Here is a 25034-nt window from a genome sequence, read left to right on the forward strand (position 1 = left end):
TTTGTCCATCTGCTTTATTCCTCTGCCACCTAATTCTGCCCAGTCCTCTTGGGGAACCAGTCTATATCTCCCCAAAACAGCAACGCTCTTATGTTTACAATTCAATACAAGACTTTCAAGGTCCCCACCAGAGCCACCATGGTCAACTTCATTTGCAATCCAAAAGGGGAGTAAATAGAAGTAGAGTCAGATAAGGGCTGGAACAAATCAGAAAAGGATTCTTGTGCTCAAAATATATTCTTGCCAGTGGTTAAGTGAAACATTACGAGTCTATCATAAATGCGCTCGCCTACAGTCTTCCAGGTGGTTAGGTGAAAGAAGCTATAAGTCACTAAAATAAAACTGCCTTATTTTTCTATGCCACTGTTTCTGGCAGAGCAGGGGAGGACTACTCGATAGCTAGGTAACTTGTCACATAGCCTGAAGCACCTGGTATGAAGAAAACCTTTTTGTTCTAGGAAATTGCTCTAGGGCTGTGAGAGGAGGGGATCTGAGCTTGGTTTGCATAGGAAGCAAAGCTATGCACCTAACTCATGGTTAAAGCCAATCGGTGTCTCCACAGGGTGTTTACCTTAATTCAGGGGTCTCGGGCACCTAACAGGTGGTCTGACCAGCTTTTATGCTTGTCCTTGGATGCTTGCTAAAGGGAAATTGCAGAAGGCAGACGTCCAATTCAAATGCTAAAGGAGGAGCTGAGGGTCTAGAAGCAGTAGACCTTGCCTACCTGCCTTTATTCAAGTATCTAATGATTTATCCACACCATTCTTGGGGAAATTATGAGAGAGTGCAAGAGAAATTCATAGCAGGAAACTGATATATTAAAAGCTGAATAATACCAGATACTCCCTGAGATTTGGCTTATTTCTCTGGAAGGCCCTTAGCTTCTTCTAAGTATTAGCTTGTCATAAACAGCTGAATTTCTACATCATATTTTTGCTGTGGCCCATGGCAAAAAAGATACTGGGACAAGGCTAATTTTTTTTTTCCAAGACAGGGTTTCTCTGTGATAGCTTTGGAGCCTATCCTGGAACTCGCTCTGTAGACCAGGCTGGCCTCAAACTCACAGAGATCCACCTGCCTCTGCCATCCAAGTGCTGGAATTAAAGGAAGGTGCCACCAGTGCCTGGCTAACTTTTTTTTTAATGGGACAGTAAAACAGCAGTTTTTTAGCTGCTTAAGTACAGGACGTACCCTACTGACACAAAGCCCATAAGGTTGTTAAGTGACTATCTCACTGTTAAGGGTGTGCCACCTCAATATGAATTGTTGGCCAAGGAGGATCCTGAGGCCCCACAAACCATATTGCCATTGCTCTTGGTTATATGCCAGAAATAAGAGGATAACACCCTAATGCTGAAGATAACAAGCACTTTGGCAGAGGACTATAGAGACCCACAGAGGTTTCCTAGTGAGAACTTCCTCAGGGTCCGAGAATCTGAGCTTGCTTTACCCAGCAGGGCTGCATAGGGGGATGATTGACCATGGGCATCGTTACGAGGTGTTTAGAAGGGTCTACACTTGGCTGTGCAGTGTGCTTTGATCTAGCAAGGGGGAGGTCTTTTGCTCTGCCCCTTGGCATGGTTACAAAAAGCCCTTTGAAGAAGGGGCCATTGGGTTTTGACTCAGTTCCCCCCGAAGCTATCCTGTGTTTCTGTCTTTCTCCTCTTCACGATCTTTCTGTCTATCTTATCCCTCTCTCCTCCTCACAGGGACCCTGGAGAAGGCAGGAGCTGGTCTCCCACAGGGGACATGAAAAAACAGCATGGAACTAAGCAAGCAGTCCTGACTACCTTCCCTAGTGACGAGTGTTATGCAGGTTGCAGAGAATGAATTTTCACTAACAGTGTTGCTCAGCTATAGAACCTGTGTGTTATGGTGCCAAAAAGCTAGGCACGCTCTGCTTGCCGGTGCAAAAATGGCATGACTACTATGGGTACAAGAACAAGCTTTCCCATTGGACTGAATGAAACTCTACAGGAGGAAATTCATGTCTGGTACCATAAGCCAGGACAAAGGCCTATGGCTGGAGACTTCACAGGCGTCAGCTACAAAGCAACTGCTGCTGTTTTAATGGATGGAAGTGACGTGTCTGACAAAGTGCCTCATAAATGCCCACGATTATGCACATGGACCACTGCTAGTGTTTTCTCAGTTCATCCTGGGAGCAAACGTCCTTTAAAAATGATGGTGCACCTCGGAGACTCACAAGCACCAGTCAAGTTTCTGACATCGATACCACCCCGTCCAAAGCTCAAAAAATAATTTAAAAAAAAGTTAAGAGTCACAGGAAGGGGTGACTTGCTGTCCAGCCATATCCTCTGAATTGAAACATTCTCCTAGGAAGGAAGAGGAAGCATTGGATTCAGGAAGTAAACAAATTAACTTGTAAGTCCCAGAAGCTAAAGCTTAAAACATTCAGAGTACCTCCCCAAGATTATGGAACAGTTAACAACTACCAAGAGAAGAGGCTTTCTGAACAGCCAAGTGGCCTTCAAGTTGTGCAGGTTTACAGGGCTGTAATCAACACTCAAGCTGGCATGGGTGGTTTGGTGATGTGTCTGCTTGAGAGTTCTCCATGATCCTATAAGTAACCCTAATAAAATCATTAGCTTATCAAGTTAGGCTCTGGGGCCTGGCAGTGGTGGCACACACCTTTAATTCTAGCAAAGCCAGGCAGATCTCTGTGAGTTCGAGGCCAGCCTGGTCTACAGAGCAAGATCTAGGACAGACACTAAAACTACATAGAGAAACCCTGTCAAAAAAAAACAACAACAACAAAAAAAAAACAAGAACAAATTGGGCTCTGGAAGAATCATTTTTTGGTTCCCATCTGAGGTAAGTAAATATTTTTCACATCACTCCACACAACACTCTCTGAAACTGTGACAGATGATGCCTTTACCACACTGTTCACATCCTTAGAGGTTTTATTGAGTATGAAAGAACTGAAGAGATCTGTTCTATACAAAGGATTTATATATGCATATATTTTACATTTATAGGGTTTTTCTCCCATGAGTTACATCTGAAGAACCCATGTCTGAAGAACACTGTGATATGTGATCTTTTAGCCATACTATTTACATTCAGAGGATTTTCTTCCAGAATGAGTTTTTTTTTTTTTTTTTGTAAGTACCAAGTGTAACATCTAAGAGCCTCAGCACAATGTCCACAGTCACACAGCTTTCTCCAGTATACATTTCTTTATGAAGCTGAAGTGACTATCTAAAGGCTTTACTACAGTGTTTACTTCATAGGGTTTGCATCTAATATGATTGATTTCATGTAATTGCAAGGACCCATTAAACCTAGAGGTTTTCCAGCACTGTTTACACCCACAGCATTTGTTTTCTCCAGTATGAATTCTTTCATGTGACAGAAGATAACTGTGAAGTGTAAAGGCTTTAGCACATTATTTACACTCATAGGGTTTCTCTCGAGCATGAGTTCGTTCATGTCTCTGAAGATGACTGTGCCGTCTGAAGGCTTTTCCACATTGTTTACATTCATAAGGTTTTTCTCCAGTATGAATTTTTTCATGTAACTGAAGATGATAGTGACGCCTAAAAGCTTTACCACACTGTTTACATTCATAAGGCTTTTCCCCAGTATGAATTTTTTCATGTAATGGCAAGGAACCAGGAAATCTAAAGGCTTTACCACATTGTTTACATTCATAGGGTTTTTCTCCAGTATGAATTTTTTCATGTAGTGGCAAGGCACCAGGAAATCTAAAGGCTTTACCACACTGTTTACATTCATAGGGTTTCTCTCCAGTATGAATTCTTTCATGTAATCGAAGATACTTGGGATATTTAAAGCCTTTACCACAATATGTACATTCATAGAGTCTTTCAGTGTGAATTATTTCATGTCTTTGAAGGGAAGTAGAAGAACTCAAAGCTTTACCACATATATTGCATTCATAAAGCTTTCCCATAGTGTGTGTTCCTCTGTGTGTATAAAGAGAGGCCTTCCCACATTCCTTGTATCGATAGGGTGTTTTTCCACTGTGAGCCTCTTGATGTATTCCTAATGAATTTGGAAAACAGAAAGCTTTTAAACATACCTCACATTCACAAGGCCCATTCCCAGTGTGAGCTCCCATACACCTTTGAAAGCTGGTGAGAGAATTCAAGTCATACTGATTGCCTCCACATTCCTCATGATCATGTGATTTATAATGAGAGTGAGATGTGGCATGCCTACAAGAAGATGAAGGACACATGGAAATCTTTCCACACACATTGGATTCACATTGTGTTAGTTCGGGAAAAACTGCCATGCTTGTATGGAGATCTGCTATCCACATCACGGTTTCTTCATCCTGACCATCTCCTGTATTCTCATGAGGGGTCTCTAACATGGAACTTCTGAAAAAGGATAATTATGTTAGTGAGGGTTGCTTTACTACTGAGTGCTTATTAGTTTTATGTCATACACTGCTCCTGAAATCAGGTAAAGTGTGTGCTTTCTGACATATCTGAATTGTGTGAATAGTACTACAGAGCTATGACCAGAACAGTAGCATTCACTGATGCAAGTTCATTCTAGCATTTCCAAGAGAACACCCTCCGTAAACACTGATCAGCGTGCTAACATTCAGCACATATTTAGGTGCTAATTTAGGTATAAATAAAAGCATTTAGGTAAACTTAAAGCTGTTTTTGTTTTCTTAAATTTTCATGGGACGTTAAAATTCCTTCAAGTACCTTTGCTTCAGTTTTTGACACAAATTACCTTAGATTTCTTCCAGGAATTTTATGACAGCCTTCAACATTCTCCTCTTCCCATTTGTTTCCTAAAGATAGTCCCAGAAAATTTAGGATAAATTATTAGAAATCACTGAAAAAATGAGTTTTTAACTTTAGTGTCCATAGTAACAATGCCTGATTTATTCACCACATTCTTCCCTTTCAGTAGTCCAAATGCCAGAAGAGCGCAGACACCAAGAGACATTCGCTCCCTGATTTACAAAGTGACGTGAGATGATATCCTTACCTATCGCAGCCAGGTTCCTGCAGGTCTCCTGCATCACATCTCTGTACAGACTCTTCTGGGAAGGATCCAGCAAAGCCCACTCTTCCTGGGTGAAGTGCACAGCCACGTCCTCAAAGCTCACTGAGGCCTAAACATTGCACATACTTGATTGACAATAGGGTCGTTCAGCTCTGGGGTCCACACATCTCTTCCATGACACAGAAGTGGGAACACAAGCACTGAGGGACGTGGAAGGAAGCAGCCCTGTAGCAGCTCCTCTCGTTGTGGGCCCAGGGCACGGGATGTGCTGCTGCTCTGTCCTGATCCTCTTTCTAAGGTGCTTTACTACTTCCTGTCTCAGAGTCCTCCCACCTGATGTCTGGAACAGTGTTAACACTAGCATGCAAGCGCCTGCTTAGAAATTCCTCCTCACAATGTTTAAATTTTCAATGCATGAGGGAACTTATTATTTTGATAGAATTCACATGAATATAAAGAACCAACCATCCAACGTGAATGATTTTTGTAAATATTCTGGAACTTTCTAAACTCCCATTAGCCTTTAGAAAGAAAATAGTGGTTAATGAGTCTAATAAGCCTCTCTAGTGGGCACTGCTTCAGGTGCTACCTCAATGGTTAAACAGGTAAAGGCCACCACGCCTTAATTCCAGCACTCAGGAGGCAGAGGTAGGTGGATTTCTGTGAGTTTTTGGCCAACCTGGTCTACAGAGCAAATTCCAGGACAGCCAGGACTACACAGAGAAACTTTGCTTCAAAAAAACAAAACTATAAAATAAAATATATTTTTAAAAAGATGAAACCGGGCTGGAGAGATGGCTCAGCAGTTAGAAGCACTGGCTTTTCTTCCAGAGGTCCTGAGTTCAATTCCCAGCAACCACATGGAGGCTCCCAACCATCTGTAATGAGAACTGGCGCCCTCTTCTGGCATGCAGGCAGAACACTTTTTTAAATCTTAAAAAAAAAAAAATGAAACCATTTATAGGCTGTTAGGTTGCAACATTCCTTCATGTATGGAAGCTGAAGCTCATGAGATTTGGGGGGTAAAATTCATCCCTTTGAGGAAACACTCCCCAAATTTATAGAAGTAGCAAACAACTGCCAGAGAGGAGACCCGTTGCCCGTGGTGTGGCCTACCACGCAGAGTGCTTGGGGATGCAGCTTTCAAAAGTCATCACCTGTACTGGGATGGGCTTTTCCGGGTTGTTGCAGACCTTTAGTCATCCCTGCTCCTCCACATGACCCCTCAGCCACACGCTTCTAAGTATACCCAATAGATTCATTGGTTCACCAAGATGGACACTGGAAAAATTGTTACTTCGGTTTGTCCTTGGTTCCCTATCTGGTGAGCAGACCTTTGTGTCATGTCTCTGTAGTAAAGTCTCACACAATACACTCACAGCAGAATAAGGAAATGACAGGAACAAGTTTGGGAGGAGTGATTTCACAGTCTTGGCAATGGGTAGCTGTTAGGATTCTGCTGCGCTCCAGCTGCATGACCACACATGCGCAGTTCAGGAGCTAGACAAAGGGTCTTGCATCTTACGTCATCAGTGTGCGCTGGTGATTATGTATGCGCAGCTTGGTCACATAATCTGTGCGTGGTGTAGTTCTGTAAGCCCACCTGCGCCTTAAAAAGCCAGACACAGACCCCACCCTCGCTCTCTGTTCTTCTCTCATTCTGTTCCTTCTTCTCCCCACCATATTTCCCTCTTTCTGCATGTGCTCCTTTCCCAGGCCTGGTTCTTTTGTCTTCCCCCACCCCCTCTTCCTCCTAATAAAGCTCTGCTACTAGGTAGTTGTGCCCATGGCTCGTGACCTTTTCGTGTGGTAACCAGCGCCATTTATCATTCATTTCAGTAGCAAAGCCTGCAACTGAGGCTGACCAGGCTAAGGGTGAAGGGGACTTTGATACAGCTGTCCTTCCCTGTGTGCTAAGGTAGTGTGCCTTGTTGCTCTGGTGGAAGTTGCATGTGTCATGAGATAGGCAGTGAGAACTATGAGTAAGATGGAGCCCCTGCAGGAATGTCGGCGGGGGAATCCCAGGCTGGTGGTCTTCTGCCATGTGGTAGGGATTGGCATATTCACTTAATGAGTAGGGTCTGCCATGTGAGTTCCCTGACTCTCTAAGAAGAGTTGGTAGTCTAGAACAAATACCCTCCAGAGCAGCATGTAAGAGATGACCAGCAAGCTGCCCAGGAAGTTGCCTGGCTGCTGCATTGTGTAATAAGAAGTGTGTCTGAGGCTGCTCAGAGTGAACACATGGAGGAGGAATTATGACCTGGGAAGGACATGTGTTTGCTAGCATCTGCATTAGCCTCTGATTTGGAAAAGAAAGTAGAAAAGACAGAGAATGGGAGGGATGTGCTGGCTCTTATAGTTGCCAAGTTATAAGGAAAAGAATATGCAAGTTAGGTTGAAGCTAAAAAGCCCTTTCTGGGACCCAAACCTTGGAACCCATGAGAAGAGTCAGACAGTTAAGAGAAAAAACACAGGGGAAATTGATAATGAAAGAAACGAAAATAAGAGGGTGCTACATGTGCCTGGCTCGGGGGGAAGTGGGGGGAGGACAGGGCAGAGTTCACTTCGGATTTAAGAAGAAGTTAATGCAGAACAGCCCTGAGGCTGCTGTGGAACTTTAGTGGCTTTGCTGAGCTCCTTCGTGGGACATGATACCTAGGATGCAGGAAAAGCACCGAAGGATCTCAGAGATGGGGGTAAAGTGGATCTCTAAAGTAGTAAGGCCATATAGAGGAGCTAAAAGAAGGGCAAAGCAAAGAACAGGGTCTACCCCATCACTTAAGGAAAATGAGGCAAGTCTTGCGTGAAGCTGGAGTTCCTAAAGAAAAATGCACAGAAAGCCAAATGCTAAGCTAGTGAACTTCTGAAGGCTGTAATGCCTTAAAAATGGTTCACAGAGGGGTTGGAGATATGGCTCAGAGGTTAAGAGCACTGGCTGTTCTTCCAGAGGTCCTGAGTTCAATTCCCAGCAACCACATGGTGGCTCACAACCGTCTGTAATGAGATCTGGTGCCCTCTTCTGGCCTGAAGGGACACATGCAAGCAGAACACTGTATACATACATACATACATACATACATACATACATACATACATACATACATCTTAAAAAAAATGGTTCACAGAAGCCAGGTGGTGGTGGCGTTACAGAGCGAGTTCCAGGACAGCCAGGATGACACAGAGAAATCCTATCTCAAAAGACAAATAAATAAATAATAAAAATAAGAGTCTTTGGTGGAAAGAGGTAGAGGAAGTTTGTTAAAAGATTGTATCTCCTCCTAGTATCAGGAGCTACATTCATAAAGTCTCACCAACATGATTACCCAAACCCAAGCTGAACAAAGAGAACACCAACAGGCATGCCAAAGTGGATCGGGAAAAGCCCATGAAGCCTCTACCTCACTCAAAGAACTAAGGTAACTGAGGCAAGCTAAGAGCAGGAGAAGGTGGCCGTCCCCAGGGCAGAGCACACTTATCAGTTGTCCAGTGCCAAATGGTCAGCCCTGAAAACATACACACATTACATGGACTGGACAGGTTACATGTAGGAATATATATGCTACATGCATGCAATAACAATTAATGAGATAAGAGGCCATGAATTTGGAGGCGAGCAGGAGGGGAATACTGGAGAAGGCCTGGAGAGGGGCAAGGGAAGGAGGAAATGCTGTAATTGTATTATAATCTCAAAATTAAAATTTTTAAAAATACAAGTCTTTCCAAACAGAAAATTCCTAGACCAACAAAAACTCAAGGAACAAATAGGATACTACAGCAAATTTTTGGAATACACAATTAGTACATGAAGCCCATCGTTTTCCAGTATAACAGCCATGAGCAATCAATGGCTAACAATTTCACACTATATGTATAGTACTACAAATCAAAGGAGACACAAAGAAAAACATATAGTAAATTTAACAAAAATCTATGGATGAAGATAATTTTTTTTTTTTTTTCAAAAAGAGTCAAGCCAGGCATGGTGGCACAGGTCTTTAAAACCAGCACTCGGGAGGCAGAGGCAGGCAGATCTGTGAATCCAAGGCCAGCTGGTCTACAGAGTGAATTTCAGGCCAGCCAGGACTCCATAGAGAGATCTAGTCTCAAAAAAAAAAGTTTTTCAAGTAAGTAAAAATGCAATGGTCTTGGTAAGTAGAAGACAACATCAAGATGTTGCTTTCCAGGAGCTAGAGAGTAAGCTCAGGAGTTAAGAGCACTGTTGCTCTCCCTGAGGACATGGGTTCAATTCCCAGTACCCACATGATGACTAACAATCATCTGTAACACCAGTCACAGAGTGACCTAATGCCCTCTTCTAGCCTCCAAGGGTCACAGACATACATGCAGGCAAAAACCACCACACACATAAAAGATTTATTTTTTTAAATGTCGCTCTCTTCAATATAAACTATAAACTCAACACACCCCAACAAGAATCCTAACATCTTGTGTAACAGCAGAACACCTTGTGGGAAAGCTATTCTAAAGGTTATATGTAAAGGGAAAAACTCAGTGTTCAACACAATTCTGAACAGTACACAAAATAACACTGACTTTATCTTTACCAAAAAAATCATGATAGTGTACGAATATTTGGAAACAAATCTATCTACAAAAGAGTACATGCCGGGCGTTGGTGGCGCGCGCCTTTAATCCCAGCACTCAGGAGGCAGAGGCAGGCGGATCTCTGTGAGTTCGAGGCCAGCCTGGGCTACCAAGTGAGCTCCAGGAAAGGCGCAAAGCTACACAGAGAAACCCTGTCTCGAAAAACCAAAAAAAAAAAAAAAAAAAAAAAAAAAAAAACCCGCAAAAAAAGAAAGAGCAAATGAAACTCAATGGGGAGATTATGGTATTCTCAAATATTATCCGACAACCTGGGCGTCCACAGCAAAAAATTAGTTTACAACTTCCACAAAATTAACTCAAAGTGGACTCTCCACCTAAATGTGAGGATAACTTAGGGAACCCGCGGGACATGGAGGTCAGCAACCAGCCTCCAGGTTCAGCACCCAAACCACGGCTGTGAGTGACGACGTCACCGAGGTGGAGGGCGGAGCCTCGCTGCGGCGCCCAGCGCTCTGCGCAGACGCGGCCAAGGGGCGGAGCTGCAGAGCGGCAGCCGCGAAGGGCCGGAGTTCCGCAGCCCGGGGTCTGGAGGAGCCACCATAGCTGCTGCTCCTCCCCGTCTGGGGACAGCAGCACCGCGCTCACCATGTCACGGCGTCCGACTTCGCCTGCACTCTCCTCAGATCGCGGCACACGCACCCACGGGGCCTCCCTCAGCTGCGGAGCTCAGTCCACTGCATGGCGGCCAGGCAGACCCCGCCTCCCGCGGCCCCACGACGCTTTTCATTGAACAGTGTGAGCCTGGAGGCCCTGATTGGCTAGAGCCGCCCAGCGACTCCTGAGTGACAGCAGGCGCTGAAGTGATAAACTGGCCCAGTTCCTGCCCTGGACTGCCTTTTGCTCGAGCACAGGCATGGTTCTGTTCAGGGGAGATAATACGGTTATCTTGTTCTAGTCCTTGGGGAGCTCAGCAGGCTGCAGTCTAACCGGCATCAGATGGTTTTTGTACACCATCTTGTTACCAACACGGTGTCCAATATAATTGCCCACGTGCCTCAGACCTAGTTCCAATCGGTATTGGAGGTAGCTGGAGAAAGCTCAGAGGTTGAGAGCACAGTTTCCAGAACCCACATCAGGTGGCTCCCAACTGTCGGCAACTACAGTTCCAACGTCTTTGGCCTGCAATCCATGCTGTCCCAGTTAGTTACTATGACCAACACAACAGGGGAGGAAAGGGTTTGTTTGGTTTCCATATCCAGAATCACAGTCCAGAGGGAAGCCACTCACAGGACAGGAACCTGGAGGCAGGAGCTGATAGAGGCCATGGAAGGTGTTGCTTACTGGCTACTCATGGCTTGCTCAGCCTGCTTTATTATAGGACTCAGAACCACAGGTTGCCCCACCCTCAATGGGCTGGACTCTTCCCCTGAGTCACTAATTAAGAAAATGCAACCAGGTGGTAGTGGTACATGCCCTTAATCCCAGCACCCAGAAGGCAGAGGTAGGTAGATCTCTGAGTTCTAGGCCAGCCTGGTCTACAGATCGAGTTCCAGGACAGCCAGGACTACACATCTGAAACACTGTCTCTAAAAACAAAAAAGAAAATGCCCCACAGACTTGCCCAATCTCATGGGACATTTTCTCAATTGAGGTTTCTTCCTCTCTGATAACTCTAGCTTGTGTCAAGTTGACATAAAACTAGCCAATACACATGCACATTCACACATGCAGACACATAACATCTACACATAACTAAAGATGATAAAAAAAAAAATAGGGGCTGGAGAGATGGTTCAGTGGTTAGGAGTGCTTGCTGCTTGTCATAGTTACTTTTCTATTGCTATAACAAAACATCATGATCACAGCAACTTATACAAGAGTTTAACCCAGCTTATGTTCCAGAGGGCTTTGAAGGCTAGGCCACAAGCAGCTGGAGCAGCAGCTGAGAATTCACATCTTGATCCACAAGTAGAGGGCAGAGAGCACACTGGAAATGGCACAAGTCCTTTGAAACCTCAAAGACCACCCCCATGACACACCTCCATCAACAAGGTCATACCCAGTTCTTACCAAATAGTTCAACCACTGGGGACCAAAAATTCAAACATGGCCTAGGGAGCCAGTCTTCATTCAAACCTCCACATTGCACTCCCTGACCCCCACAGGCCACACTATGATACAAAATGCATTTAGTCAACCTCAGAAGTCTCCTGTGGTAATATTTTGTTTGTGCTTTACCTTAACGAATAAATCTTGTCTGGAGATCAGAGGAGCTAGCCACTAGATGCCAGGCAGTAGTAGCACACACCTTTAATCCCAGCACTTGGGAGGAGGAAATAGGAAGGGATATGGCTGGGTGGAGAGAGGAAGTGATAAGGTAAGGTGAAGACAGGAGCTTGCCCTTTTCAGGCTGAGGATTCCTAGAGGTAAGAAGTCTTTCTAGTGGCTGCTGCTCTGCTTCTCTGATCTTCCAGCTTTCACCCTGATATCTGACTCCAGGTTTTTATTATTAAGACCAATTAGAATTCACGATAAATCCATAGACTTTTATGGTCTCAACACTATTTAACGGTCCAAATCTCTTCTACAACTCAAGGCAATCTCCTAACTGTAACCCCTGTAAAAAAGCAAATTACATAATTCCAACACACAATGGCACAGAACATGCATTATTATTCCAAATGAGAGGAACAGGGCACAGTGAGGAAATGCTGGACCAAAGCAAGAACAACACCTAGCAGAGCAAGCCCCAAACCCTTTGGCTCCATGTCCAGTGTCAGGGCTTAAGCACTTCCACCTTTCCGACTAGGCTGCCCAGAACACTCTCTCTTCTCTAGGCTGGCTTCACTCCCTGCCTTCATCTTTCCTTGGCAGATGTCTCATGACTCAGGGATCTCCACTAAGATGCAGGCTTCACTTTTTCTCAGAAAGGCGTCTCAGTGCCTCCATGCAGGGACTTCCCTACTACAACACCTGGCCTCAGTGGCTCTCCATAACTACAGAGGAAGATTCCATAACCACTTTTCCAATGTTTCCTTCATGACTCTACATGGACAATGGTCCACATGGCCAAGTTCTGCTGCATTCTTGGAACGTAGCCTGGCACCACTGAATCACATTTGCAGCAGCTTTCCTTTGAAGTTGCTTTTTAGAAGTAGCAAATGCCTCCGACTTTTCCTTTTTCCTTGTTAGATGCTTAGCTGGGTGGAGTCTTGTCCTGAGAGAACCTGGATAGTTTGAGGGAGACAGGCCCCCATATGCTCATATACTTCAATGTTTGGTTCCAGCTGATGGATTGTTTAGGTATGGCCTTGTTGGAGGAGGTGTGTGTGTGTCAAAAGCTCACACCAGGCCGGCTAGCTCGCTTGCGCTCTCTCCCTCTCCCTCCCTCCCCCCCTCTCTCTTTCTCTCTCTCTACTTCAGATGAGATGCAAGCTCTCAGCTACTCCAGCACCATACCTGAATGTCGCCATGCTTCTTGTCACAATGACCATGGACTCTTAACTCCATACAATAAGCCCTGAATAAATGCTTTCTTCTGCCTTGGCATGCTGTCTATTCACAGCAATAGAACAGTAACTAAGACAATGAGGCCTTTATCCCAATACAGACCAGGCCTTCCTTTGAACCCGATCATCACCTGTCTCTCTCTTGTATTTTTTTAAAGAGTAGCCCTGGCTGTCCTGGAACTCGCTCTGTAGCCCAGGCTGGCCTATAATACAGAGATCCACCTGCCTCTGCCTCTTGAGTGCTGGGATTAAAAGTGTGCACCACTGCTGCCCAGCTTTTCTCCTTTCTAAGGATTTATTTTTATGTACATTTTATGTATATCCCTGTATGTCTGTGTACATGTGGTTAACTCCCTTGGAACTGGAGTAACAGATGGTTGTGAGCTACTGTGTGGGTGCTGATTTTGGTAATATGTAAGAGTCTCCCATGTAGTATTAGTTTTGGCAGCACGGAGGCTGCAGGATTGACAGAGGCTGAGAATTGGCACACTATGGGAACCAAACATAAGTACTCTGCTAGAGCAGCCAGTGTTCTTAACCACTGGGGCATCTCCCCAGCCCTGGTCTCCTTTTCTCCTTCAGCACAAGCCTTGGCTTAAAAATTAAATTTCCTGGTGCTGTTTTTCTCTTAAAATTATATAGTTTATATTTCTTTTTTCCCTACTTGCTCTTTTTCATTGTAGATCTGCATAAGAGTGATCACTAATAACCACACAACAGTCAATATTACCTTTTTCTGAGCCAGGCATGGTGGCACATTCCAGCACTTGAGAGACAGAGGTAGAGGTAGGCAGATCTCTTGAGTTTGAGGCTGGGGGCTGGCTTGTTTCTACAGTCTGAGTTTCCAGGACAGCCAGGGCTGTCCTGAAAAAAGCAAAGAGAAAACAACAACAACAACAACAACAACAAAAACTTTCTCATGTAGTTCTGCAGAAGATCTAATAACCACACAACAAAGTCTGTATTAGGCTGTCATGAAATCTCCTCTACCAACCAAATGTTTAGTGCCCCCCACCCCCAGAGCTGAGTACTGAACCCAGGGCCTTGCACTTGCTAGGCAAGCACTCTACCACTGAACTAAATCCCTAAACCTCCAAATGTTTAGTTTTAAATTTAGTCTCAGGAAAATTCTTAGGACAAAGGCAGAAAGCAGCCGTATTCTTTGACAAAAATCCCAAGAACGATCTCTAGCCCAGTAGCCCAGGTGTTCCGGCTCCAGTCTGGGGCGCTCTCAGCACTGCTGTTTTGCAAGCTATTAGGATGTCCTGTTAAGCCCTGCTCACAACATACAACCAACTACTTTCCTACTCAAAAGTCCCAAAGTCCTCCACATTCCTCCAAAAATCAACAGGGTCAGGTTTGTCACAGTAGTAGTATACTTCCTGATATCAAGTTTCAATTATTTTTCTATTACTGTGACAAACCACCAAGACCAAGGCAGCCTATCAAAGAAAGAGGGTTAGACTCTATGAGCGTAGGGCAAGGGCACTGTGATGTGGGTGGAGGGGCAGGGATGGAGTAGTAGCTAAGAGTTCACATCTTAATCTTCAGGCAAGAGGTAGAGAGGGAACACTGGCACGAAACCTCTAAGCCCACCCCCTAAGACACACCTCCTCTAACAAGGCCACACACATATTAAGATATTCTTATTATGTGGCTTAGGCTAGCCTGAACTTACAATTCTCTTGCCTCAACCATATGCTAGAATTGTACCACCAAGTCCATTTAGAAACCATTTTTCCTCCTTTCTTGAACTTGTTATGTAGACCAGACTGGCCTTAAGATTCACCTCAGAGGGGGCTGGAGAGATGGCTCAGAGGTTAAGAGCACTGGCTGCTCTTGCAGAGGTCCTGAGTCCAATTCCCAGCAACCACATGGTGGCTCACAGCCATCTGTAATGAGATCTGGTGCCCTCTTCTGGCCTGCAGGCACACATGCAGACAGAACACTGTATTATGATAAATAAATTTAAAAAAAAAAAAAAAAAGATTCACCTCAGAGATTCACCTGCCTTGCCTCCCAAGTGCTGGAATTAAAGGTGTGAGCCATCACACCCAGGATTTTTTTAAATTTGTATTTACATTTTGCCTGCACGTATGTCTCTATACAGATGTCAGATCCTCTGGAACTGGAGCTACAGACAATTGTGAGCCACCATGTGGGTGCTGGGAATTGAACTCAGGTCCTCTGCAAGAGCAGTCCGTGCTCTAACCGCTGAGCCATTCGTCCAGCCCAAGACTTTCCATTTTTTGTTTGTTTTTCGAGACAGAGTTTCTTTGTGTAGCTTTGGAGCCTGTCCTGGAACATGAACTACAGACTGGGCTGGCCTCTGCCAGGCCCACCTGCCTCTGCCTCCTGAGTGCTGGGATTAAAGGTGTACACCACCATCACCACCTGGCAAGACTGGATTTTTAAAGAGAATTTGGACTTTATGTGAATTTTTGCCTATATGTATGTATATGTGCCACATGTATGCCTAGGGTATGTCAAGTCAGAAAAAGGAGTTATATCCCCTGGAATACCTGGGGATACAGATAGAAAATAGTGAACCACCATGTGGGTGCTGGTAAGTGAACTCAATTCTTTACAAGAGCAGCAAGTACTTTTTGTTAAATCCAAAGCAGGCCCCCAAATGGCAGTGCTGGTGACAATGTCCTACACAGAAGGACTCTGGCCAGGTTAACAGAAGGGTTGTTATTGGGTAAACAGAAATCTAAGCTTTAAAAAAAATCATGCCAAATAGAGAACAACTCAAAGCATCCCCACTAAGATCAGAGTCAGAAGGAAGTCAACAGTGTCCATTTCTCCACTCCTGCTCAGCAGAATGCTTGACGTTTTACTAGAGCACTATGAAAAGGAAATGAAAGGGATGCAAAGAGGAAAAACATTTTTTTAAAAAATCTCTATTACAAATGACATGGATCTTACATGACAGACCCTAAACACTCCACCACAAAACCATGAGCTCATAAACATGTTCAGCAAAGTGGTAAAATACAAATTCAACACACAAAAATCACTCATACTGCTGTCAGCAACCCCCACATCCATGCTCTGTAAGTTAAGTCCAATAAACTCACTGATCCCTCAGGACAAAAGTTTGGTGAAACAGAACTTTGGTTTCTCACTGGGGTCTTATAAGACAGACAATACTTAGTCTTCCCCAAACCCAAGGAGAAAACTCTCACAACAAATGATAAATTTGTTAATGTTATGTCTCATGGTATTAAAGCAAAAGAAAATGTTAGAAAAATATAAAAATGGAACTCATTTTAAATTTGTGTATGAGGACTATGATGGCTGAATGTCCCCAAGAACAGAGAACTAAAAGGTTTATACAAGATATGATGGTCTGAATAAATTATTTACGATATATACAAGATGGACTGGACAGCTGGCTCAGAAGTTAAGAGCACTGGCTGCCTTCCTAGAGGACACAGATTCAAGTCCCAGCACCCATATAGCAGCTCACAACTGTCTGTAAGTCCAGTACCAAGGTATCTGACACTCACAAAGACATGCAGGCAAAACACCAATGCACTTAAAATAAAAATAAATCATTAAAAAAGATATATAAAAGATGAGAGTTGGTCAAGGTTCAGCACACTGATGTTATGAAATCCATGAAACTATTGATCTGCTTTCAGTAACAATTACAAGGACTGGATGAAAAGCACCAACGTATGCCTGACCAATTTTGTTCACATAGTAGTGGTGCACACCTTTATTCCCAGAACTTGGGAGGCAGAGGCAAGTAGCCTTTGAATCTGAGGCTAGCCTGGCCTCCATTTCGAGTTCCAAGACAGTCAGGGATACATAGAGGAACCTTGGGGGGAGGGGGTGTTTGTTTTTTGCCCAAGCTTTATCCAAATATTACAGAGTAGTTAAAAGTACCATCCAAACATGCGGCGGGCACACACCTTTAATCCCAGCACTTGGGACACAAAGGCAGGTGGATGTCTGTGAACTGGATACCAACCTAGTTTACAAAGCAAGTTCTACAACAGCCAGAGCTACATAGTAGAGATCCTGTCTTTAAAAATATAAAGGATACTTAAGGCTTTAACTTAATTATTATTTTCTTCATCAAGGTAAGTCCTTTCATGATGTCAAAAAAAAAACTGTCTTTTATATTCATTGATGTTCATTAAATCTATATTCATTAAAATTTCACCCATGAGTTTTCCTGTACATCTGAAGAGAATCGGAAAGTCTAAATTTTTCAGTGTTCACACATTTAAAAAGCGTTTACCTCCAGCAGTTTTTTGCTTTCAAAGAGAACCACCCTCTGCCACTTCACCAGATATTTCAAGATCCTTCAGACATAGGAGACAGATGTGGATAAACAGAGGGCTTGTCACCTTACCTACCTTCATCCAATTCTCACATCTGTTCAGTACAGTTGGATTTGAAGTAATACCACATTCTCAGTTTCCAGAAGTGACTTTTATTAAGCATATTTATTTATTAAGTATATATATTTATTAAATATAGATCAAGAATATTGAAACAATAGGGTAAAATGGCACAGAGCTGGGCCCCAATACTGATGGCCTGAGTTTAGTTCCCAGGACCCACATGACCTCTGTACATTGCAGTACACACATACACACAAACACACCCACACAAAATTAAAAATTAATAAAGTAAAAGAAGCCAGGCACAGGCAGGTGGGTATTTGTGAGTTCCAGGCTAGGCTGATATACATAGTGAGATCTATGCCAGCCAGGGCCACGTAACATACTGAGATGCTGTCTCAAACAACAATAAACAATAAGCAGTAGGTAGAATTGGTAGGTGAAGAGCAAAACATTTTATGAAGTACTGACAACATCCAGACTGGAGCAGCACAGTCAAGGAGCAAACTGGGGTGAGGGTGGGCAAGAGCTGGAGAAATGGTTCAGAGCTTAAGAGAACTGTTCTGGGTTCAATTCCCAGCACATACATGGCAGCTCACAACCATCTCTAATTCCAGTTCCAGGGAATCCAATACCCTCTTCTGGCCTTCCTAGGCACCAGACACAAATGTGGTACACCTAGGCAAAACACCCAAATGTATAAAATAAAAATAAATAAAAATGAAATTTAGACCAACACTTGTGGAGTCTCCATGGGACTGGACTAGGCCCTCTGCATAAGCGAGACAGTTGTGTAGCTTGACCTGCTTAAGGGGCTCCCTGGCAGTGGAATCAGGATACGTCCCAGGTGCATGAGCTGGCTTTTTGGAGCCCACTACCTATGGTGGGGCACCTCTCACAGCCTTGAAGCAGGGGGAGGGCTTGGACCTGCCTCACCTGAATGTACCAGGCTCTACTGACTCCCCATGGGAGGCCTTACCTTCTGTAGGTAGGAAGAAATGGGGGGTGAGTTGAGAGAAGGCTGGGCGGGGGCAGGAGGAGGGAAAAGGGGGATCTATGATTGGTATGTAAAATGAATAAAAAATTTCTTAATTAAAATAGTAAAAAAAACAAGTGAGGCTTAGAAAATCCAGCAGAAACACGGGAAGCACTGTTGCGGCCATCAGCATCTGGCTTTTTATTTTCACTGCAATTTTGAAACAGTTTACCTCCTATCTGTTCACAAAGATGTTACCATGCTTTTTTGTTTTGTTCTGAAGACAGACAGGGTTTCTCTGTGTAGACCAGGCTGGCCTGGAACTCAGAGATCCACCTGCCTCTGCCTCCAAAGCGCAGGGATAAAGGCATGCGCCACCACCGCTTCTCCCTGCTGCAGGCCGCGAACCCCAGGATAAGAAGTGCTAGAAAAAACTTGAGATAAATGTTTGAATCTGAAAAAAGGGGGAGTATGCCTCCACCCTCAGTCCGCTCTCAACAAACTTGAACAGTGTGTCAATATAAGGCATATCACACAATACAACTGTGTGAACTTTCTCTGAGGTCTGAATGTCTGTCACCTCAGACAAGAGTACCAAACGCAGACACAAGGAAAAGATTCGACACAAGCACAGCTTGATGAAGCAATTATTTTAATTAGGTTAATACAGGCGCACAGGTGAAGGGTCACTGACAGGAACATGGGAACTTATGGGTAGGTATTCCACTGAAGAAAGGGTTTCTCCCTTTACCAGCAACAATTATCTGCTTTTATATCCAGAGGAGGGGGGAGGTCTCGTGAGACCCTCCTGTCTAAGTATCATTAACTGCCTAAAAATATTCAGGGATACGCTGGGCACTGTGGTGCATGCCTTTAATCTCAGCACTTGGGAGGCAGATCTCTGAGTTCAAGGCTGGCTTGCTCTACATAGTGAGAGTTCCAGAGTAGCCAGGGTTATATAGAGAAACCCTGTCTGGAAAAATTAAAACAAAAAAAGTATATTCAGGGAGAGGCAAAGGTCTCCTGATCCCTCTCTGTAGTAAATATTAACTGCCTGTAAATCATCATGGAAGGCGCCAGGGCTCCATGCCCATCCCTCCGCATAATACAAAGAGCCTCAATCGTGTGTAGGCCTCCTGCAGGTCATCACAGGTACTGAAATTTCAAGACTGGCAATGGCATGCTCAAAAGACAGCATTCCAAAACGCGCCATTCCTTCCTCTGGTGCCCCCTTTTCTAGAATGTGCCAAGCCGGGGAAGGGGTGCTAAGTCTCATTAGTAACTACTGTCTACAGCAAAAAGGAGCTTCTCTTTCCAAAAATAACTGGAGCAATAGTCTACAGGCATAAACACAGAACTTGAGACAGTCATTTCACAGAAATATACCTGTTTAGCAAAACACCAACAGCGTTTCCACCAAGGCCTATGACTGTCCAGCCATAGGTTGTGGATGGGTCTTAGAGATGTGAATTGACCCCTGCAGAGCAAGCCTTCAATTCAATCAGAAAGCAGGTGGTCACTCTCATTAAGTCAGGCCATTGTAGTCCTAGAGCCTATTACATTTATTTCTATATTGTGCAGGGAAGATGCATGCCATAGCACAAATGAGGAAATCAGAAGACAACCTGCAGGGTTTGGGCCTCTTTCCACCACATGGGTTCTGAGATCTAACTCGAGTTGCCAGCCTTGGCAGCAAGCACCTTCACCAGCTGTGCCCTAGTAGGCACATCTTGCTTGCCATTTTAGTAACATGCAGGGTCCAGAGCAAAGTAGTGCTGCATAGTAGCCTGCACTACAGGTCCCATGAATGCTGGCTGGCAAGGAGGAAGCTTCCAGCCCAGCGTCAGCTTGTTTTTTCCACAATCAGCAGCCAAAGCATATGGTGTCTTAAGGGACAGTCTTAACTCTAGTTCTGGGGACAACTAATAGCATTGGCAATAGCCATTACTGTCTGGGGACTTGCGGAGCATCTGTGGCAAACACCTGCTGGAGAAGCAGCCCACCCTGACACCGCATCTTCCCTAAAGAGCCTATGTTCTAAAAGTATCTTTCCACACACACACAGGCACATCCACGGAAGCTCCTCAACTATTCTTTTAATATCTGATGTTAGGCATTGGCTGTGAAGGATTTCCCTCGTTCACCTTGTTTTGTATCACCTGTATCTTACGAACCATAAACCCCACATAAATCTCATGTGCCTGCCCTGTGCACATGTGGACCTCCCTTCCCATCCTCACTCTTTCAGCTCACATGGATGCTCTGTGGACACTCACAGGCTAGCTTTATGTCAGCGGTGAAGGGAAACCTTTCTACACAGGGGTCTCAGGATCACTGAAGGCCCACAAGCCACCATCTCAAGTAAATGGACTCAGGAGTGAAGAGCTAAGAGGGCAATAAATAAAATGTTCAGAAGATCCAATAGCATGAAGATTCTGTCATTTGTACTGTTTCCTCAATGCTGACCTGAGGATAGCACAGCTGAGAATACATGCATGAAGCCTGGGTTTGTTTCGAAGCACAGGAAGCCAGATGGGGTGACTCATGCATGCAACCCCAGTACTCAGAAAGAGGAGGAAGGACATCAGGACTTCTAAGATCATCCTCAGCTATACAGTAAATTTGAGACCAGCCTGGGCTGCCTAAGAACTTGCCTCAAGAAGACAAAAGCAAATCAAAACCAGTATTGGATACAGTGGTGTAGATAGGAGGTCGTACCCTACCCTGAACCATCTACTCATTCTTCATGAGCCATCTGCACCCTCATCCTGAGTGCAGCCTTGGTGGGGAAGGGGCTGGCTCTTGTTCTCAAATTGGTGTAGGGGGTCAAGGGGAAACCCAGACATGCTCACCTGCCGTATCCCCACGGACTCCCTGGGTTTGACAGCCTCTGGGCCCAAGCTGTAGCACACTGCTGACTCTTCAGTAGACGTCCCTGGCTGCTGAGAGGTCCCTGGGCTGAACAAACAAGTTACACACAAGCATCCTTTCCTGCAGGAGAGCACACAACTTATTCCGGGGAAATGACTCTAAGGAAAGCTGAGACTTTCAGCTGCACCACTTCATCATGTCTTCCTTCACTGATATTCTTTTCCTCAAGCTTTACAGCCTTCCAAAGACGGAGTATGTACGATTAGCACAACCTCCTTTACTGTCTACTATTTAGGCCTCCATTCACATGCTGTACCACGAACCTCCTACTCTTCTGTATTAAAGGTCAGGCCTAAGGGGAAGATTATCACTTCTACTTCACTCCCTTTGAATAAAGCATCCTCACTGTTCAAGACTTTATGCAGGCTTCAGGTTTTAGGACCTCAGAGGAACCACTTAGCAGAGAAAACTTTTAATTTGTTTCCCTTATGCCATCACCAGCTGCAGCTCGTTCATTCCCATGCCCCCCCACACACACACTCCTTCCTTAGTTTTCCAGCCAATTCGGAGGCCAATACAGTGGACAGCATCTGCACATCTTTTCCTCAAAGTAATTCCTCCATTAGAGGGGCAAGTTCATGTTAGTAGACAGCTAAGCCTTATTTGCATGTCTTATTACCCAAAGAAAGGGCCATGCACCCGATGCCACTTAATCCTGTTTATCTGTACTACTTACAGGAACTGTAACACACTCTTTAACCTGACAGCTGTATGGGGGGCTGGGAGATTCCTTGTGGCAAACCTCACGGTCACAGAAGCGGACCACTCCATCCTACATAGGAGCTGTGCCGTGCGTACAGCACAGCTGGCACTGCCACAAGAAGGCACACTGTCCCGTGACATACGGAAAGGACAGCGGTTTCAGAATTAACACCGCGGATGCTCCGCCCACAGAGCTCCCTTCAGTGGCACGTCTCATCACCCACACAGAGACAAGGCAAGTGCTCCTCTCAAACTCATCTTTGGTTCCGTTGTGCCCCACATTTGGGCACCAAGTGTTATGTGAACATTTTCTGGTCACATGTTGAACAAGTGTCTATTCATCCCGGATAGGGCACCGAGGGTAGAAGCAAAGAAATGATTCTACCCAAGTGCAGCCTGGGGAACCACTAAATTTAATGGGGCTTATTGAGTCAGGCAACTTACAGGCAGCCACACTAGCAACAAAAATGTCTGTCCATCTCCCAGCAACCAAAAACTTACCATACTCTTTACATGTATAAGGCTTTGTCCCACCATCAATCATTACACACCTTTGAAAGGAACTGTGAGCTTGAAGGTGTCACAGCTTTGTTTCCACTCACAGAATTGTTTCCAGTAGTTCACTCACGGAATCTATGGGAGCAATGACATCTAAATATCATGGGTTTTTTTCCTCCAGTAAGATGTCTTTCATGTTACCAAAGGGACCTGCATCTCCTGAAGTCTCCAGCACACTGCTGACATTCACAGCGTTTTACTATAAGTTCTTTCTTGTATTTGAAGCAAAAAGGGATAAAAGACTGAGCATTTTGTTTCCATTCATAAGGCATTTCCACAGCATGAATTATTTCTGTGAAAGAAGAGTGGCCAGCAAAGGACTTACTACACATTGCTTACATTTGTAGAAACTGTGCCCAGCATGAATTTCTTCGTGCATTCGAAGTCTAAACCATATCATTTATGTGGATAAGGCTTATCACGTGACATCTCAGTTCTTACATGTATTTTAAGTGGATAAGGATAAACACTTCAACACACTGTTCACATTCATCGTGCTTTTCACCAGTATGAGTTGTCTGATGTATTTGGAGGAAACAGGGATAGAGGAATTAGATACTGCTGACATTCATAGGGGTTTTCTACTACAGCATGAATAGATTTATGTCTCTGAAAGGAACTGTGACGGCTGAAGGCTTTCCCACATTGTTTGCATTCGTAAGGTTTTTCTCCTGTGTGTGTTCTTTCATGTAATCGGAGGTAACTGTAACGTATAAAGGCTTTGTCACATTGCTTGCATTCATAGGGTTTCTCTCCACTATGAATTCTTCCGTGCAATCGAAGGGAAGAGTGATGTCTAAAGGCTTTACCACATTCTTTACATTTATAAGGTTTCTCTCCAGTGTGAGTTATTTCGTGTAATCGAAGGGAAGTGTGACGAGTAAAGGCTTTCCCACACTGTTGACATTCATAGGGCTTTTCTCCTGTATGAGTCCTTTCATGCAGTCGAAGGGAAGAGTGATGTCTAAACGCTGTACCACACTGCTTACATTCGTAGGGCTTTTCACCAGTGTGAGTTCTTTCATGCATTTGAAGCAAAGAGGGGTAAAGGAATGATTTACCACACTGTTTACATTTATACGGTCTTTCACTAGTGTGAGTTCTTTCATGCATTTGAAGTAAAGAGGGGTAAATGAAGAGCCTACTACATTGTTTACATTCATAGAATGTTTCTCCACCATGAATAATTTTATGTCTATGATAGGAAGTTTGACATCTGAAGGCTTTCCCACACTGCTTACATTCATAGGGTTTCTCTCCGGTATGAGTCCTTTCATGTAATCGAAGGTAACTGTGACATGTAAAGGCTTTCCCACACTGTTGACACTCATAGGGTTTTTCACCAGTATGAATTCTTTCGTGTAATTGAAGGGCACTGTGGCATCTAAAGGCTTTCCCACACTGGTTACATTTATAGGGTCTTTCTCCTGTGTGAATTCTCTCATGTCTTTGAAGTGACGTGGAAGAACTCAGAGCTTTACCACACTGGTTACATTTATAGGGTCTTTCTCCCGTGTGAATTCTCTCATGCCTTTGAAGGGAACTGGAAGAACTCAGAACTTTACCACACTGGTTACATTCATAACATTTTCTTACAGTGTGAGTTCCTCCATGTGTGTAAAGTGAACTATGATAAACAGAAGCCTTTGCACATTCCTTGTAGTCATAGAAGTTTTCTCCACTGTGAGTTTGGTGGTACATTCCAAATGTACTTGGAAAACCAAAGGATTTTAAACATACCTCACATTCACAAGGTCCATTCACAGTGTGAGCACCCATGTATCCTTGAATACTTGTGAGAGAACTGGAATCATATGGCTTGTTTCCATATTCCTCATGCTCATATGGAGTGTATTCAGAGTGAGATATGATGTGCCTATTAGAGGATGAATGGTAAATGAAAACTCTTTCACACACATAATATTCATAGAGCTTAACTTCATAGGAACCTTGCTGCTCATACTGAAGTTCTGTACATGGGTTTAGGTTTTTCTCATCCCTGACCACCCTCTTTACTCTCTAATATACAACTTTTGCAAAAATGACAAGTAGCTTGATGGTGCATGTCTTTAATCCCTCAAGAGGCAGGTGGATATCTGTGAGCTAGAGGCCAGTCTAGTCTACATAATGACTTCCAGGCCAGCCAGAGTTACATGGTGAGACCCTGTCTCAAAAACAAAAGATACCAGGCAATGGTGGTGCACACCTTTAATCCCAGCATTCAGGAGGCAGAGGCAGGCAGATCTCTGTGAGTTCAAGGCCAGCCTGGTCTACAGAGCCAATTCCAGGATAGCCAGGGCTACACAGAGAGACCCTGTCTCAAAAAACAAAAGACAACCAAATTAGTTTCTTTTTTCTTTCTTTCTTTCTTTTTTTTTAAATTTATTTATTATATATACAGTGTTCTGTCTGCAT

At 44.2% G+C, this 25034-nt stretch overlaps 2 protein-coding genes across 8 annotated transcripts in view; both read right to left on the reverse strand.

Annotated features, from left to right (window-relative positions):
- LOC102913574 (zinc finger protein 670-like) lies at positions 1–21407 on the reverse strand. 3 transcript variants are annotated; one of them, XM_076553018.1, is made up of 5 exons: positions 10231–12928; positions 5002–5128; positions 4741–4801; positions 4070–4373; positions 1–2336 (listed from the first exon to the last, which is right to left on the reverse strand). In XM_076553018.1, exons 1-5 carry the CDS (start codon positions 10231–10233, stop codon positions 2154–2156), a joined length of 678 nt encoding a protein of 225 aa, XP_076409133.1. In that variant the 5' UTR covers positions 10234–12928; the 3' UTR covers positions 1–2153. The 3 variants fall into 3 exon arrangements, with proteins under 3 accessions (XP_076409133.1, XP_076409132.1, XP_042118725.1); XM_076553017.1 differs by lacking the exons at positions 1–2336; positions 10231–12928 and adding an exon at positions 21281–21407 and having other exon boundaries at positions 2910–4373; XM_042262791.2 differs by lacking the exon at positions 1–2336 and having other exon boundaries at positions 2910–4373; positions 10231–12924.
- The window catches only part of LOC102913265 (uncharacterized), a 22932-nt gene continuing 16961 nt past the window's right edge, over positions 19064–25034 (reverse strand). For 3 of the 5 annotated variants that reach the window (XM_006995490.4, XM_076553013.1, XM_076553012.1), the window contains one exon: positions 19064–24495. In XM_006995490.4, coding sequence (XP_006995552.1) covers positions 23121–24495 — 1375 coding nt within the window. In that variant the 3' untranslated portion in view covers positions 19064–23120. The remainder of the gene's footprint in view (positions 24496–25034) is intronic. The other 2 variants (XR_013045250.1, XR_013045249.1) reach the window with 1 other exon arrangement.

Source organism: Peromyscus maniculatus, chromosome 17 (assembly GCF_049852395.1).
Source record: "Peromyscus maniculatus bairdii isolate BWxNUB_F1_BW_parent chromosome 17, HU_Pman_BW_mat_3.1, whole genome shotgun sequence".
NCBI classification, from domain to species: domain Eukaryota; kingdom Metazoa; phylum Chordata; class Mammalia; order Rodentia; family Cricetidae; genus Peromyscus; species Peromyscus maniculatus.

Coding starts and splice junctions, on each gene's coding strand:
- LOC102913574 (XM_042262791.2), bottom strand. Junction 4,802..5,001: donor CAGGAACCTGGCTGCGATAG/GTAAGGATATCA, acceptor GACTATCTTTAG/GAAACAAATGGGAAGAGGAG. Junction 4,374..4,740: donor ATTCCTGGAAGAAATCTAAG/GTAATTTGTGTC, acceptor ATCCTTTTTCAG/AAGTTCCATGTTAGAGACCC.